General features: G+C 39.9%; 1 protein-coding gene across 1 annotated transcript in view; it reads left to right on the forward strand.

The window, feature by feature from the left end:
• The window catches only part of PSMB2 (proteasome 20S subunit beta 2), a 34,470-nt gene that overhangs the window by 18,042 nt on the left and 1,662 nt on the right, over positions 1 to 14,766 (forward strand). The window contains exons 4-5 of the mRNA XM_043461934.1: positions 12,547 to 12,709; positions 14,152 to 14,201. Of these exons, the coding sequence (XP_043317869.1) occupies positions 12,547 to 12,709; positions 14,152 to 14,201 (213 nt within the window). The remainder of the gene's footprint in view (positions 1 to 12,546; positions 12,710 to 14,151; positions 14,202 to 14,766) is intronic.

Genomic DNA, 14,766 nt, shown 5'->3' on the forward strand with positions numbered 1-14,766 from the left:
AGTAAAATTAATGTAGAAAACAAATACTGTGTTAACTAGTTGGTATAATAAGGCAGCTGTGCCGTGTTGCATTTCAACTCATTAAATTTCTAAACTTCTAATTACGATGAGATCACAACAGAAGAACCACTCAAACTTGGAGTTAGTGATGGTTTTAGAGAGGTAAAATGTACAGAAATTTCATAATTATTGAGTATAATTTTGCTAAAAATTGAAATATACACAGTATGTAATTTTTTGCTTGTAAAATTCAGATTCAGATGACATTTATTAGGCCCCCATTACTTACTGGGCCCTCTTCCAGAAACTGTAACACGGATGAGTACTTTTCATTCCTTGCAGCTATCAGGCAAGCAGGACTGTCCCCATATTCAGATGGCGCACTTGAAACTTCAAGGCCAAGTGGACTGTCTTTTATAACACAACTGTAAAGCGCTAAAGCCACATTTGCTCTCGAGTCCTTATTTTTCACAAAGACACATGCCTAACTTTTGGTGTATGTCATTTTAAAAATATAATTTTCCAGGGAAACTCTGTGTTTCCCCATATTTGTTTGTTACTCACGAGAGCTTCTTTGTGCTCTGCTGACAACCTAGGAAGACTGTCTCTGCCACGGTGTGTCCTGTAGTAATTGTTTCCTCTGTTGTCGTCTACATGTGAACATAGGACTGTGTGTTTGTGTAAATAAAACCTTCCAGTTGGCTGACTCCTCATTCAGTCTTCCCTCATAGCTCAGTCAGTAAAGAATCTGCCTGCAATGCAGGAGACCTGGGTTTGATTGCTGGGTCGGGAAGATCCCCTGGAGAAGCAAATGGCAACCCACTCCACTATTCTTGCCTGGAGAATTCCATGGACAGACCATGGGGTTGTGAAGAGTCAGACACAGCTGAGCAGCAGCTAACACTTCACTTTGATTCAATCTCATGATCTCAGCTGCCCGTTGTTTTTCTTTCCAGTTGCCTCTGAACAGCTCAGTTTAAGTCTCACTGGGTCTGAAGTAAGTTTTTCACATTTGCTGTACCACCTTTCCCTTTTTGGAGCATCCTCTTAACTCCTCTTTCTCTCTCACCTCTATTTCACTATTCGTTACATACATAGGAATATGTATTCTACCTTCTAAATATATCTTATATTCCACAGGTCTCCATCCCTACTGCTTCTGCAGTGTTCTAAGACATGAAAAAGGCTTATATTGGCATGGGAATGGGGATGGTTTTCACTGGTTCATCCATAGTTTATGTACAGAAGCTCTTTTTTGGGGGGTGTGGGGGGCTGCTCAGCTGCAGGGTTTGCAGGATCTCAGTTCCCCAAGACAGGGATTGGACCCAGGCCATGGCAATGCAAGCCTGGAGTCCTAACTACTAGGCCCCCAGGGAACTCCCCATAAGTTCATACTTTATAGTCTAGGAAGTCAATGACAGTATCATTCCAATTCCTGTTATCTCAGTTCCTCTCTGCTTTCTACTGAAATCACCTAATTCACTAAGTATACATGTCCCATATTTCCCAGTACCCAAATATTCCCTGTTCCATTGTGTCTTTTTTTTTTTTTTTTTTTTTTCCGTTGTGTCTTTACCTTCACAAATGCTGTTTCCTCCATCTGAAATCTTTCCTACTCCAGTCTGTCTTGTCAGCTCCTTCCAGATCCAGGTTTCCATCTTCATCACCTGGAATAATGCTTCTCACATAATAAGTGCTCAATAATATTTATTGAATTTATAATGTATTCACATTCCACATGCAAAAGTGAAGTTGGTTGGGGCATTCACTCCTTTCATAATTATTCTGTGCAGCCTCAGAGAACTCTTCTCAGGATTTGATTGAAGCCTTTTATAAACTTTGTATGGTTTTACTTAAAGTGTAGTCACCTCTGTTATTAGAAAGAAAAGATTGACGGTTTTCCTTATAAGAGATTCTGTCAAAGAGGATTAAAGTCAACGTGCAAGTGATTCTGTATTGCTTAGGCATTAGGGGTAAGGAGTTCTTCCTCAGCTCCAGTACTATCCCCACCATAATCTTTTAGAGCTGGGAAAGGTACTTGGTCACAAGGACAGTTGGAAGGTGCTAAAATCTTTTAGATTTTCTAGAAGTGTTTGAAGTAGTGAACATTGCAATTCCAGTATAGGTACAAAGTCTCTCTTTAATTAAAGTGGCAAAATTAACATTGAAATTTTAAAGTTATACCACCTAATCTAGCCAAAGCAGAGAACTGATAAATTCTGTTGGTTATTGGAAACAAGCTCCTGATTCAGAGTTCAGAGCACCAGTATAAGAAAATAACAATGGATCCTTTTTATTTATTAGCAAAGTTGAAAAATTGAGCATTGGCAAAGCACTTAAGGTGTTAGCATCTGTTTATATTTATTTAGTATATCTTGCATAGTTGTAGACCCTTTAGAGAAGTCATAATGGTCTGACATTAAACCTGTCCTTTTAAAACTTAAAATATTATTGGTCATATAAGAGCCAATACATGACATAGAGAACAATAGATGCTGATATGCAAAACAGTACATTCTGAACTATTTGAGTGTGAAACTGACATTTACATATTGAATCATATTTTCACACTAATTTCCATTTTGTGGAGGCAGCATCGTTTCCTAGAAAAGCACACAAGACTTGAGATTAGAAAGCCTGAATTCTGGTCCTGACTCTAATTAGCTGTGTAATTTAGAGTAAGTCACTGTCCGCTCTTTGAACCCGAGTCCCCACATTTATGAGAGGGACATCGGATAAACTAGATGAGCTCTTAGATCCCTCCTAACTCTGTAAACTGCACTTTTGTGAAATATTCTTGGTGCCAAAGATGGAATTGTAGGCAGCTTTGACAATCGACTGGACTAAATGAGATAGCCGGCACTGTTCCGTTCAAAGCCCAGTCTCTGTTTAGAAGCTGCTTTATTGAAACACTGTTATCATTAGCCAAATCCTTTGTCCCGTTGGTGGATCTACCTCTCCTACCAAATTACTGGCCCACAAGGAATGGAAGTATACTTCACATGCTGCTTAATGTTCCAAGGTGTGCCGCACATTGCAAAGGAAACTGCATCGTTCTCCAAGGCACCTCACTTGTAGCGACGTCGTCCTATTCAATTAGAGGTGGGAAAGGCTGGCCTGGCTCCAAAGGAAGACTGTCAGTTCCTCTCCTTTTCTGTGTCCACGCTCGGCAGGATGCTTCCTCACGCCCACCTCTCTCCCCCTTGCTGTGACTTTGGCTTCCGCCAGATGTCACACCGATGCCTGTCACCGCCCAGACTCTCGTCGCTGATTTTGTTGTTTCAGTGTATTTATCACAACTGTTCTCTTTAGCTGTAAAATTTATGGAATTTCACACTCTTCTTAATCACTACCGTGTTCCTTTTTCATGAGAGAGGAAATATACAAGGAGTTGTATGCACAGGAGTTAGAAGGAAATGCTCCAAGAGTTAGAAGGAAAGTTTGCATATGTGTGTGCCATATATACCTCCCACTTTCAAGTGTACAAGGGAATTGAGCTCAGAGGTACAAAGTGAAACTGAACTCAGTTCTGCAGGGCTCACAGGTACTTAGGAAGTCCATTTCAATCCCAGGGAGAGGGACATAAGAGATGTGCTTATTGGCTAATTCCCCTGGCTTTAATTGTATTCCTTTTAGCGACAGAAAAAGGTGGATAATTTTATTAGCTTTCTGTGGTACTTGTTTTTTTGAGCTGCGCTATGTCGCTTGTGGGATCTTAAGTACCCTGACCAAGGATTGAACCCAAGTCCTCAGCAGTGAAAGCTTGGAGTCTTAACCACTAGACCACCAGGGAATTCCCTGGAACATCTTCTTGATCTTACTATTATCTAGTTAGATCTGTTAATAATGTGATCAAATCCTAAAACCAGTGGTGGTGGTGGTGATGATGGTGATAGTAGATCATCTGTGTTATTACTATGTAACAGGCGTTTCATTGAGCACACCTGTTGTTTCAGTCACTCAGTAGGGTTTGACTGTTTGTGGCTTTATGGACTGCACCACACCAGGCTTCCCTGTCCTTCCTCCTGAAGCTTGCTCAAACTCATGTCTATTGAGTCAGTGATGCCATCCAACCATCTCATCCTCTGTTGTCTCCTTGTTCTTCTGCCTTCAATCTTTCCCAGCATCAGGGTCTTTTCTAAATAGTTAGCACTTTGCATCAGGTGGCCAAAGTATTGGAGCTTCAGCTTCAGCATCAGTCCTTCCAGTGAATATTCAGGCTTGATTACCTTTAGGATGCACTGGTTTGGTCTCCTTGCAGTCCAAGGGACTCTCAAGAGTCTTCTCCAGGACCACAGTTCAAAGTCGTCAATTCTTCTGTGTTCAGCCTTTTTTATTGTCCAGCTCTCACATTTGTACATGACTACTGGAAAAACCATAGCTTTTACAAGATGGGCCTTTGTAGGCAGAGTTATGTCTGCTTTTTTAATACACTGTCTAGGTTGGTCATAGCTTTTATTCCAAGGAGCAAGTGTCTTTTAATTTCATGGCTGTAGTCACCATCTGCAGTGATTTTGGAGCCCCAAAAAATAAAGTCTGTCACCATTTCCATTGTTTCCCCATCTATTTGCCATGAAGTGATGGGACCAGATGCCATGTTCTTGGTTTTTTGAATATTGAGTTTTAAGCCAACTTTTTCAGTCTCCTCTTTCGTCTTCATCAAGAGACTCTTTAATTCCTCTAGTTAAAGCACATTACATTTATTTACTTAAACCTTGCCATAACCTTATAATGATGGATACTGTTATTATCCCTGTTGTATAGATGAGGAAATCTCAAAATGACTTAAAGATCTCCACTTTAAAAATAAGCTTATATCATGTATTTTTTTAAGGTAGGAAAAGAAATCAATTTATCTCTTTTGTTTTTTTCTTTCCCTGCTTATAAAAAGTGGCAAAATTTTGGTTGTACTTTATTTTAGAAACTAAAGTTCATTTGAGTTCCTAGGGTGGTTCATTTACATTTATGTGTGTCAGTTAGATACAAATTCATTTTTTAATTTTTAAAAAATATTTATCTATTTATTTAGCTGCATCGGGCCTTAGCTGGGGCGCGTGGAATCTTCATTGTGGCACGTGGGCTCGATAGTTCTGTTGCATGAGCCTAGTTGCTCCACGGCATGTGGGACCTTAGTTCCCTGACTAGGGATCAAACCTGTGTCCCCTGCACTGCAAGGCAGATTCTTAACTGCTGGGCCACCAAAGAAGTCCCTGAGTACAACTTTAAACCTAAACATGTTGGCATTTGCCCTGCAGACCACTGATGGTGATCCTCGTGGCCATTGGACAGTGTCTCAGCGAAATGTTTAGATTAATTTATTGGTCACTTGGATGTTTAGGTTAGTTAAGAATTGTGTGTATTATTTAGTGCTTGCCTTTGCTGTGGAAGATGCCTAGACATAAAAAATAATGTTCCTTCCTTTGGGGACCTCATAACTTTGCTTTATTACTTAGACTTGCTATCTAAATAATTAGAATAGTGGAGACAACCAAAGACTTAGATTATATCATGTACAGGATAAGGATTACCTTGTTAAAGATAGAGGATTCCTGGCAGTTTTATCATGATTGATTGGTGTTCCCATTTCTTCAGGATAATTGGCAAATTCTCACATGTAATACTGATCGTGGGAAAGAAGGGAACTGATGAAAAGGTAGATAGAAAGTGAGGCTTACCACTCAGAATGGACATATCTGTAAAGGTAGAAATAGTATGAAGGTACCTATAAGTGGTAATTTGTTCTCTCTCCAAATCTGGATGTAGGGTTTGTTGTTTTTGTTTTTTCAGGCTTCCAGAAAAATGTCTCTATGCCTGTATCAATTTCAAGATAGATTAGGCTGTGTGTACTGTGAAGCGGATACACTCGAGGTGTCAGTGCTTGTGAGTGTTTGTGACAATGAGCACTCTCACCTTAGGGCTCCTGCCGAGAGTCCAGGGGGGAGAGAGGAGGAGGCTCTCATACATTCTACCACGTGTCGGGCAGTGTGCTGGGCACTGTTACAAATAGCCCCCAGATCCCTTTAGGAAGGTGTGTATGGGGTATTTATTTCTTTTCCTTTAAATTTTTGTTTATTTTCCTTTAAAAATTAAAAAAAATTACTAAGGTATAGTTCATTTATAATGTTTCAGGTATATGGCAGAGTGAATCAGTTTTTTATATATATATATATATATTTTTTCAGACTCTTTTCCACTGTAGGTTACTATAAGATACTGAATATAGTTTCCTGTGCTGTACAGTAGGTCTTTGTTGTTTATCTGTTTTACATACAATGGTCCATATCTGTTAATCCCAAATCCCAAATATATCCTCCCCCCCCTTCCTTTTTGGTAACCAGAAGTTTCTCTTATATGTCTGTGACTCTGTTTCAGTTTTGTAAGTAAGTTCATTTGCATTTTTTTTTAGAGTCTACATATATGTGATACTTGTCCTTTTCTGTCTGACTGACTTCACTTAGTATGATAATCTCTGGGTCCATCCTTGTTGCTGCAAATGGCATTACTTCATTCTTTTTTATGACTTATTAATGGTGTGTGTGTATATATATGTGCCACATCTTCTTTATCCATTCATTTGTTGATGGACATTTCGTTTGCTTCCATATTTAGCTATTGTAAACAGGCCTGCTATGGTCTTTGGGTTGCATGTATCTTTTCAAGTTAGAGCTTTCTTCGACTGTATGCCCAGGAGTGGGGTTGCTGGGTCATATTGAAGCTCTGTTTTAGTCTTTTAAAGAACCTTCATACTGTTCTTCATAATCACCACACCACTTTACATTCCTACCAATAGTGTGGGAGGATTCCTTTTCCTTTTATTTTGATCTTGCAGCACAGCATGTGGGGTCTTAGTTCCTTGGCCAGGGATTGAACCCATGCCCCCTGCATTGGAAGAACAGAGAGTCTTAACCACTGGACTGCCAAGGAAGTCCCTATTTATAGGTTTTTAAGTGATGGCCATTCAGACTGGTATGAGGTGGTACCTTATTGTAGTTTTGATTTGCATTTCTCTAATAATTAGTGATGTTGAGCATTTTTTCGTGTGCTTTTTGGCCATCTGTATGTCTTTGGAGAAATGTCTAGATCTGCCCATTTTTCCTTGAGTTGTATGAGCTGTTTGTATATTTTGGAAATTAATCCCTTGTTGGTTGCATCTTCTTAAAAAAATTTTTGTTTGTGTATTCGTTTATTTTTGGCTGTGCTGGGTCTTCGTTGCTGTGTGCAGGCTTTCTCTTGTTGTGGCGCATGGGCTTCTCGTTGCAGTGGCTTCTCCTGTTGTGGAGCACGGCCTCTAGGTGTGTGGGCTTCAGTATTTGTGGCTCCCAGGCTCCAGAGCACAGACTCAGTAGTTGTGGCATATGGGCTTAGTTGCTCCTCAACGTGTGGGATCTCCAGGGGTCAAACCCGTGTCTTCTGCATTGGCAAATGGATTCTTTACCACTGAGCCAGCAGGGAAGCCCCCGGGTTGCATATTCTGCAAATATTTTCTCCCATTCCACAGACTCTCTTCATTTTGTTTATGGTTTCCTTTGCTGTCCAGAAGCTTTTAATTAGGTCCCATTTGTTTATTTCAGTTTTTGTTTCCTTAACTCTAGAAGATGGATCTAAAAGGATAGTGCTGCAAGTTATGTCAGAATGTCCTGGGTCTTACATTTAGCTCTGTAATCTATTTTGAGTTTATTTTTGTATATGGTGTTGGAGAATGTTCTAATTTCATTCTTTTACATGTAGCTGTCCAGTTTTCCCAGCACTACTTATTGAAGAGACTGCCTTTTCTCCATTGTATATTCTTGCCTCCTTTGTCATAGGTTAGTTGCCCGTATGTGCATTGGTTTATTCCTGGGCTTTCTCTTCTGTTCCATTAATTTGTGTCTGTTCTTGGGTCAATACCCTACTGTTTTGATTACTGTAGCTTTGTAATACAGTCTGAAGTCAGTGTGATTCTTCCAGCTGCATTCTTCTTTGTCAAGATTGTTTTGGCTATTTAGGGTATATTTGACTATATGAGGAATTTATCTTGTATCTCATTTGCTAGGAGTGGATGGTCTTCTCCTGAGTGCTTGCCTTGTTTTTTCCATGGACACTGTGAACCTCACAGGTGATTATGTTTCCCTAGTAATTATTTTAGCATTTATTGAGCCTTTACTATGTCTTGGGTACTGTGCTTGTTTTACATGCATTATTTCTTTGAATGTTCACTGCAACCTTTTTGTAGTAGGTATCCCAGGTTTGCAATGAAAACACTTTCAGAGACATTAGGTTACTTACTTTTCTAAAGCCACATGTCTAATAATAGAGCTGGATTTCAAATTCAGGCCTAACTCTGTAAAACCCAGTTGTTTCTTCCTGACATGAGGTATTTTTTAAGCTATTGTTCTCCCCTTCATTTAATTTTAAATTCCTGTAGTATAATTTTTTTTCTTTACTTAGCAACCTGTGTCTAAAGGAAAGTAGAAAGAGAAGGACCTAGGAACCTAGAAAAAAAACAGCAGCATATGTGTAACTGTAGTGATGCTGGCAGTCAACTTAAACTTGAGCCAGTTCTCAGAAGTAGGACCTATCACTTTCTGACATTTGTTTAAAGATTTTCTTAATCTTTCTTGTTATGATACTAGGCATTAGTCACATATGTATGGAAAAATATATAAGGCTTTTTGGTATGATTGTTATTCAGTCAGCAAATCTTATATACTATATGCTTATACATCATTGAACAAGCCAGAGTCCTGCCTTCATGGAGTTTGTAATCAGTATAAATATTAGAATAGGTGGGTTGTGTCTTACACATACTATGTATTTCCCTAAACATACCATAGTCACACATGTATATGCTGTAAGAATTTCACAAAATTGAATGGCTTGGAATTTGTCTTATTCAAGGAAAACACTGTTGCATCAGGAATAGGAGAAAATATAAAAATCAAGAAACCCATCAGTATGGCTTTGTCACTTTGAATGCCATGCTTCTTAGAGGAGTAAGGGAGTAGCAGTATATAAGACCTTATTTGAAATTAAAAACCAAAAACTGGTGTGAGCCAGAGATCTCTGATGGAGCATTGTCAGAAGAATTTCAGAAACTGCAAGTTGTTACACAGATGTAATGATTTAATTAGTCTAGATAACACCATTTATTTATGCTTAAGCATCTCACACATGCAAAAGTTGGTAATTCAAAGTCACACAATAATTTGTGAGTTATCTTCTGTACCACGTGTTATAGCTTCTGAATACCAACTTTGATGAGTGTGTGTGTCAGATGCTTAAGCATAAATAAATGATATTATATAGACCAATTAAGCAATATGGTTTGTTTCTGGAATTCTCTTGACATCTTCACATAAAAATTTTTTGTGGTGGCTTTTAAAGATCACATTAATTGTTTTAAACACAGTTTGATCTCAGTGTGGGCAATATCCTCATTGGAGAAAGCATATATGGTTTCTGCTGGTTAGGTCTCTTTAGATATCTGGATGGATCCTTAATAAACTGGATAAAATAACCATAAAAGGAATGTCCTCTAGTAAATGGAGAAGGTTTGTTATCCTTTTAGCAAAAAGATGAGCTTATTTTATGATAGGTAAGTAACTATATTACTAAATCTCTTGGGGAAGGAAAACAGTTTGGATATTTCTCTCTTTTTTTGCTTTTTGGTTTAATTTATTTATTTGGCTGCATTGGGTCTTGGTTGCGGCACATGGGGTCTTCATTGTAGCGTGTGGGCTCCAGAGCGAGTGGGCTCAGTAGTTGCCCTGTGGCATGTGGGATATAGTTCTCTGACGAGGGATCGAACCTTTGTCCCCTGCATTGGCGTGCGCATTCTTAACCACTGGACTACCAGGAAAGCCCCTCTTTTTTGCTTTTCTAATTTTAACTATAAAAACACCATGGTATTCTTTGTCTCCCTGTTGCATAACTGTTGTCACAGTTTTTTAAAAATACTGTTATATTTATTTTTTATTTTTAGGTAGTTCAAACAGTTTTGTTGTTGTTGTTTAAAGTGGTAAGCTATCAAAAAAGACACTGGGATATAGCTAATATACTAAGAATTTAGGTCACATTTTTTCTTCCAGAGTTCGGGATGTGTCACCTCTGTTATTTTTTTCTCACCGTATTTCCTAGAAAGTAGAAAGGGGAAGGATTAATTAACCTAGTTTTACACAGAAGGAAATATGTTCATAGAGGTTAAGTGTCTTGCTTAAGGTCAGACTTACTAAGAATGTAGTCACAGAATGTGGCAGAAAATTCCAGAGACTACTGGCAGAGGTTAGCGTGCTACTTACTGGGAAATGTAATAGGCAGTTAAATATTTTCTCAAAAGACTTAACTATTACTGCTTATTTCGTACTCCTCTGAGTCTATTCACTATTTTTTATCCCCAAGGCAGAAAGTTGTTTGCAGGTTAGAGCTACACTGTAATCTTTGGGAAATACTACTTAGCACAGCTGGCTTGGAATTCCAAGTAGGTATATAATGTTTTCATGTGTATCTTCTTACATGAGTTAGAATGTTTCTTCAAGCTGCCAAGTGCCCATGCTGATCAGTGTTCAAAGAATACAAAACATCACTTCTAAGACCATCAGCTGTTATTATTTTATGCCCCATTATATGATGCATAAGTGTATTTAGTTTCATTTAATGTCCTTTGATTGAATTTGTAAGTTTAGGAATGGGCACCTAACTATGGGCAAGGCCTGTTCACTATCCACTGAGGCAAGGGCAAGAGGGAAAACATACTTTGCAGAGAAAAAAGGAAGTCATTTTTTCATGGAAGTTGCAGCACTGATGCCTGGGAACACAGACAGTCTGAATCCAACATGGCAAACGGCCCGCCTGGTGTAGAAAAGTAATCATCCATATAGAGGTGAAGATCAGGGCAGACTTAGTCAGGGTTCTCTGTAGAAATTTGCTCATTACACTTGCAGGTAATACCAAAAAAAGGATACCTATAAAATAGGTTATTGTAATTACTTTTGTTTCATTGATAAAAATTACCTTTTAGTTATCTTAGCACAGCCTTGTTATATTAGAAAAATAATTAGCATTTCACCTAAATCTGCAGTTCTTCTAGAGTTACCACATTTCTTTGAACTTAACAACTTCCACTGCTACTGTCTGCATTAAAAATGTAGTGACTTGGGAGTTCCCTGGTGGTCCAGTGGTTAGGGCTTTGCCCGTGCACTGCCTAGTGGGTGGGCTTCAGTCCCTGGTTAGGGAGCTAATAAGATCCCGCAAGCCGTGTGCCACGGCCAGAAACAAGGTTAGTGATTTGATTGAAATATCTGAGAACTTCTACACTTTCCTACCCCAAGACTTGTTTCTTTCTCTTTTTTAATCTTTTTTATAGTTGATGGACAGTATTGTATTAATTCCAGATATACAGCAGAATGATTCAGTTATATATGTACTTTTTTCAGATTATTTTCCATCATAGGTTATTATAAGATTTTGAATATGGTTCCCTATGCTATATAGTAAATCCTGTTACTTATCTATTTTATGTATAGTAGTTTGTTGCTGTTAATCCCATGCTCCTAGTTTATACCCCTCCTCCCTTTCCCTTTTTGTAACCATACATATATTTTCTATGTCTTTGAGTTAGTTTCTGTTTTGTGTGTAGATTCACTTGTATTATTTCTGGATTCCACATATAAGTGATATCATATAATGTTTTTCTCTGACTTACTTCACTACATAGAATATTATCTAGGTCCATCCATGTTGCTGCAAATGGCAATAATTCATTCTTTTTATGGCTGAGTAATATTCCTTTGTATATATGTACCACATCTTCTTAAGTCAGGCATCTGTTGATGGGCACTTGGGTTGTTTTCATGTCTTGGCTATTGTAAATAGTGCTGCTGTGAACATTGGGGTGCATGTATTGACTTAGAGTTTTTGTCTTTTCTTGGACATATACCCAGGAGTAGAAATAGTGGGATCATATGGTAGCTCTGTTTTTAATTTTTAAAGGAATTTCCATATTGTTTTCCATAGTGGCTGCACCAGTTTACATTCCGAGCAACAATGTAGGCCTTTCCTTCACACCCTCTCCAGGTTTTATTAAATGTAGCCCAAGACTTAGTTTCTTAATAGTGAGACATACAGTTTGCCACTTGAGATTGTGGTTCAAATGCCCATACTGAGCCTTTTTATTTTGGATGATGTGGTTGGTGCTGTAGCTTTCTTTAGCCCATGGTCTGACATTCTCAGAATGGTGTGTTTTGGTTTCAGCTATTAGGAACAACACAAGAACACCCGTGTTTTGTCTTTGAAATGCTTTTATAACAGGTTTTGGTCCATGGGCTTTAAGAAGCAACTTTTTCATATACCTTAAAGTGGTCCAAATGGTCTTCTGTTCAGAGAAAACAAGCTGACCTCTCTTTACCTCTCACCACACTTTGGGTCCTTTAGATTTCTCTAAATCTTTTCTTTCATGATCATTTACTCAGCTGCTGCTACTGTTTATCAACAGTTGGAATGTTCCTATTTCCATGAGAGATGTTGGCGTTATTGCTTTGACCGTTACGTTACAGTGTCTTTCCTTGGCAGACCCCATATCATGTCAACCTCCTCCTGGCTGGCTATGATGAGCATGAGGGTCCAGCGCTCTACTACATGGACTACCTGGCAGCCTTGGCAAAAGCCCCTTTCGCAGCCCACGGCTATGGTGCCTTCCTGACTCTCAGTATCCTGGACCGGTACTACACGCCAAGTAAGTTTCAGCTCTCTAAGCTGGGAACAGTGGCAAAGCCCTGTCCTCAGCTGTTTCCTGGCTTTGTGTACAACCCCTTGGAGTAGGGTGGCCAAGGAAAGTGCCCTCGGGAAGCTTTTTTCTGTAGGTCATTAGGGTTATGGAAAAGCTGGTCCAAGTCCCTCTTCCGCCAGGTAAAATGAGGTATTGCATATGTCCAGAGCTGGGTTTTGTTTTAAAGGGGGGTTGGAATAATGACTAAAACTATAATTCTTCAGTTATAAAAGTTCAGGTTTTGCACTCATTTTGCCGCTACTTAGGGGCTCATTAGCTTCTCGGGTGTAGAGTAAACCAAGTGGTGTGGGCATGTTTGTTTGGAGCTCGTGATGATGAACAGGTCTCCAGGATGACAACTGAGGGTTTCTTTCCTTAAATATCAAAGCTTTTTAAGGCCACACCCTGTATTATTATCACATAATAGCTGCCCTGTCCTATATGAGAAAGCTGGCTCTCTACTTGTCCATGAACTGTCCACTTGGCAAACCTCTAGACACAGGGTTGCTTTTGTGTTAAGTTCTATTTTCTGACCCCAATCCCAACCTCAGCTTCAGCTATCGTGAGCAATAGGCACTTGGGATTCACTTTTACACGCTGTAGATGCAGCACAGATAACCAGTTTTAGCCTTACATTCCGCTCTTCCCTATTAGTGTAGTGAGAATCTGGCTGGTTCTTTTTATGGTGCTGCCCTCTCACTCAACCTCGGCCATGCCAGAGCTCCAGGCCACATCCTGAAAAGATTAGCCTGGCCTCCTAGTGACCATTGCCTGATTTGGCATCTGTCAGTAATACAGCTGATTTGCCCACCGAAACAGCCGCCAGCCACCCCTGAAGCCAGACTGCATCATATGTCATCCCAGTTTGCCATGCCTGTGGACAGTTCCTTTGGCTCCTGTTTTATGAGAGACTCGGCCCCATCCTATGAATTCTGTTTCTATTGTTAAACCAGGGCCCAGCTGGCAAAGTGAGGCTAACACACTGGCCCTGTCCTCCCTCTCCCTGATTTGCAGCTGGCCAGGGCAGATGGAGCTGATCTAAGCCCTGGTCTAAAGGAGGGCTGGGGGTTGTTGGGAGTTGGGGGATGGGCTATAAAGAGGCAGGCCGCTGGACTTCTCTGGAGGCAAGCACTGGGCATGGGAGGTAGATTCCGTCATGCTTGCTCTTCTCTGTAGCAAATCAATTCGCAATGGCTTGTGGCTGCCCGAACACTGGGCCTGGGACACTCAACTGCATATAGAGCAAATTTGTTGTAAATCAGAAGCCTTGGCTTTTTTTTTTTTTTTGCGCCTTATCTGTTTGTGTGTCATGTTGACCTGAAAAAGTTTGAAACTTGGTTCAGAGTTGTGGCAGAGAGTTGGACTTAGTGTCAGCACCTTGAGGGCCTGACCTCCGTGTTCTCTTTCAGCTATCTCGCGTGAGAAGGCAGTGGAGCTCCTTAGGAAATGTCTGGAGGAGGTGAGTAGCTTTCATGGGATCCTGAAAGGAATGGTTTGTCTCTCTGTTGGCCAGTATTGTTTCCCTTCCTCAGTTGCATTTTTTCTGATCCTTGCCGGAAAGTATAATATCCACTAACCATATGTGAGGTTCCTGTCAGGGATACAGTTTGGTGCATAACAAGCTGATTTTTTTTCTCTCCTGGGTCACCATCTCATCAGTGTCAATTTTACAATCTAATTACTTTTATTTTTGGTTCTTCCAGACTAGTAATTCTCAAATTTTAGCATGGGTAAGAATCATCTGGGGAACTTGTTTCTTTAAAAAAGGCACATTCATGCTTTCCACCTCACCTTAATTCTGAATCACTTGTCCTGGTGTAGCTCTTGAGAGTGTCTTGGCTAGCAGTCCCAGGTGATTTTGCTGCAGATGGTAGCTGGGGACGTGGGGTGGGGGGCATACTTTAAGAACTATTGTGCTTTTATACCTATTGTGGATTTTATACCTGCTCCATTTTTGTGTTACCTGGGGTTGGCCATAAAGTCTGCTTCCTTAACAGTACATGAGTCCGGGAGGGAAAGCCACC

Source organism: Cervus canadensis, chromosome 2, assembly GCF_019320065.1.
Source record: "Cervus canadensis isolate Bull #8, Minnesota chromosome 2, ASM1932006v1, whole genome shotgun sequence".
In the NCBI taxonomy this organism is placed as follows: domain Eukaryota; kingdom Metazoa; phylum Chordata; class Mammalia; order Artiodactyla; family Cervidae; genus Cervus; species Cervus canadensis.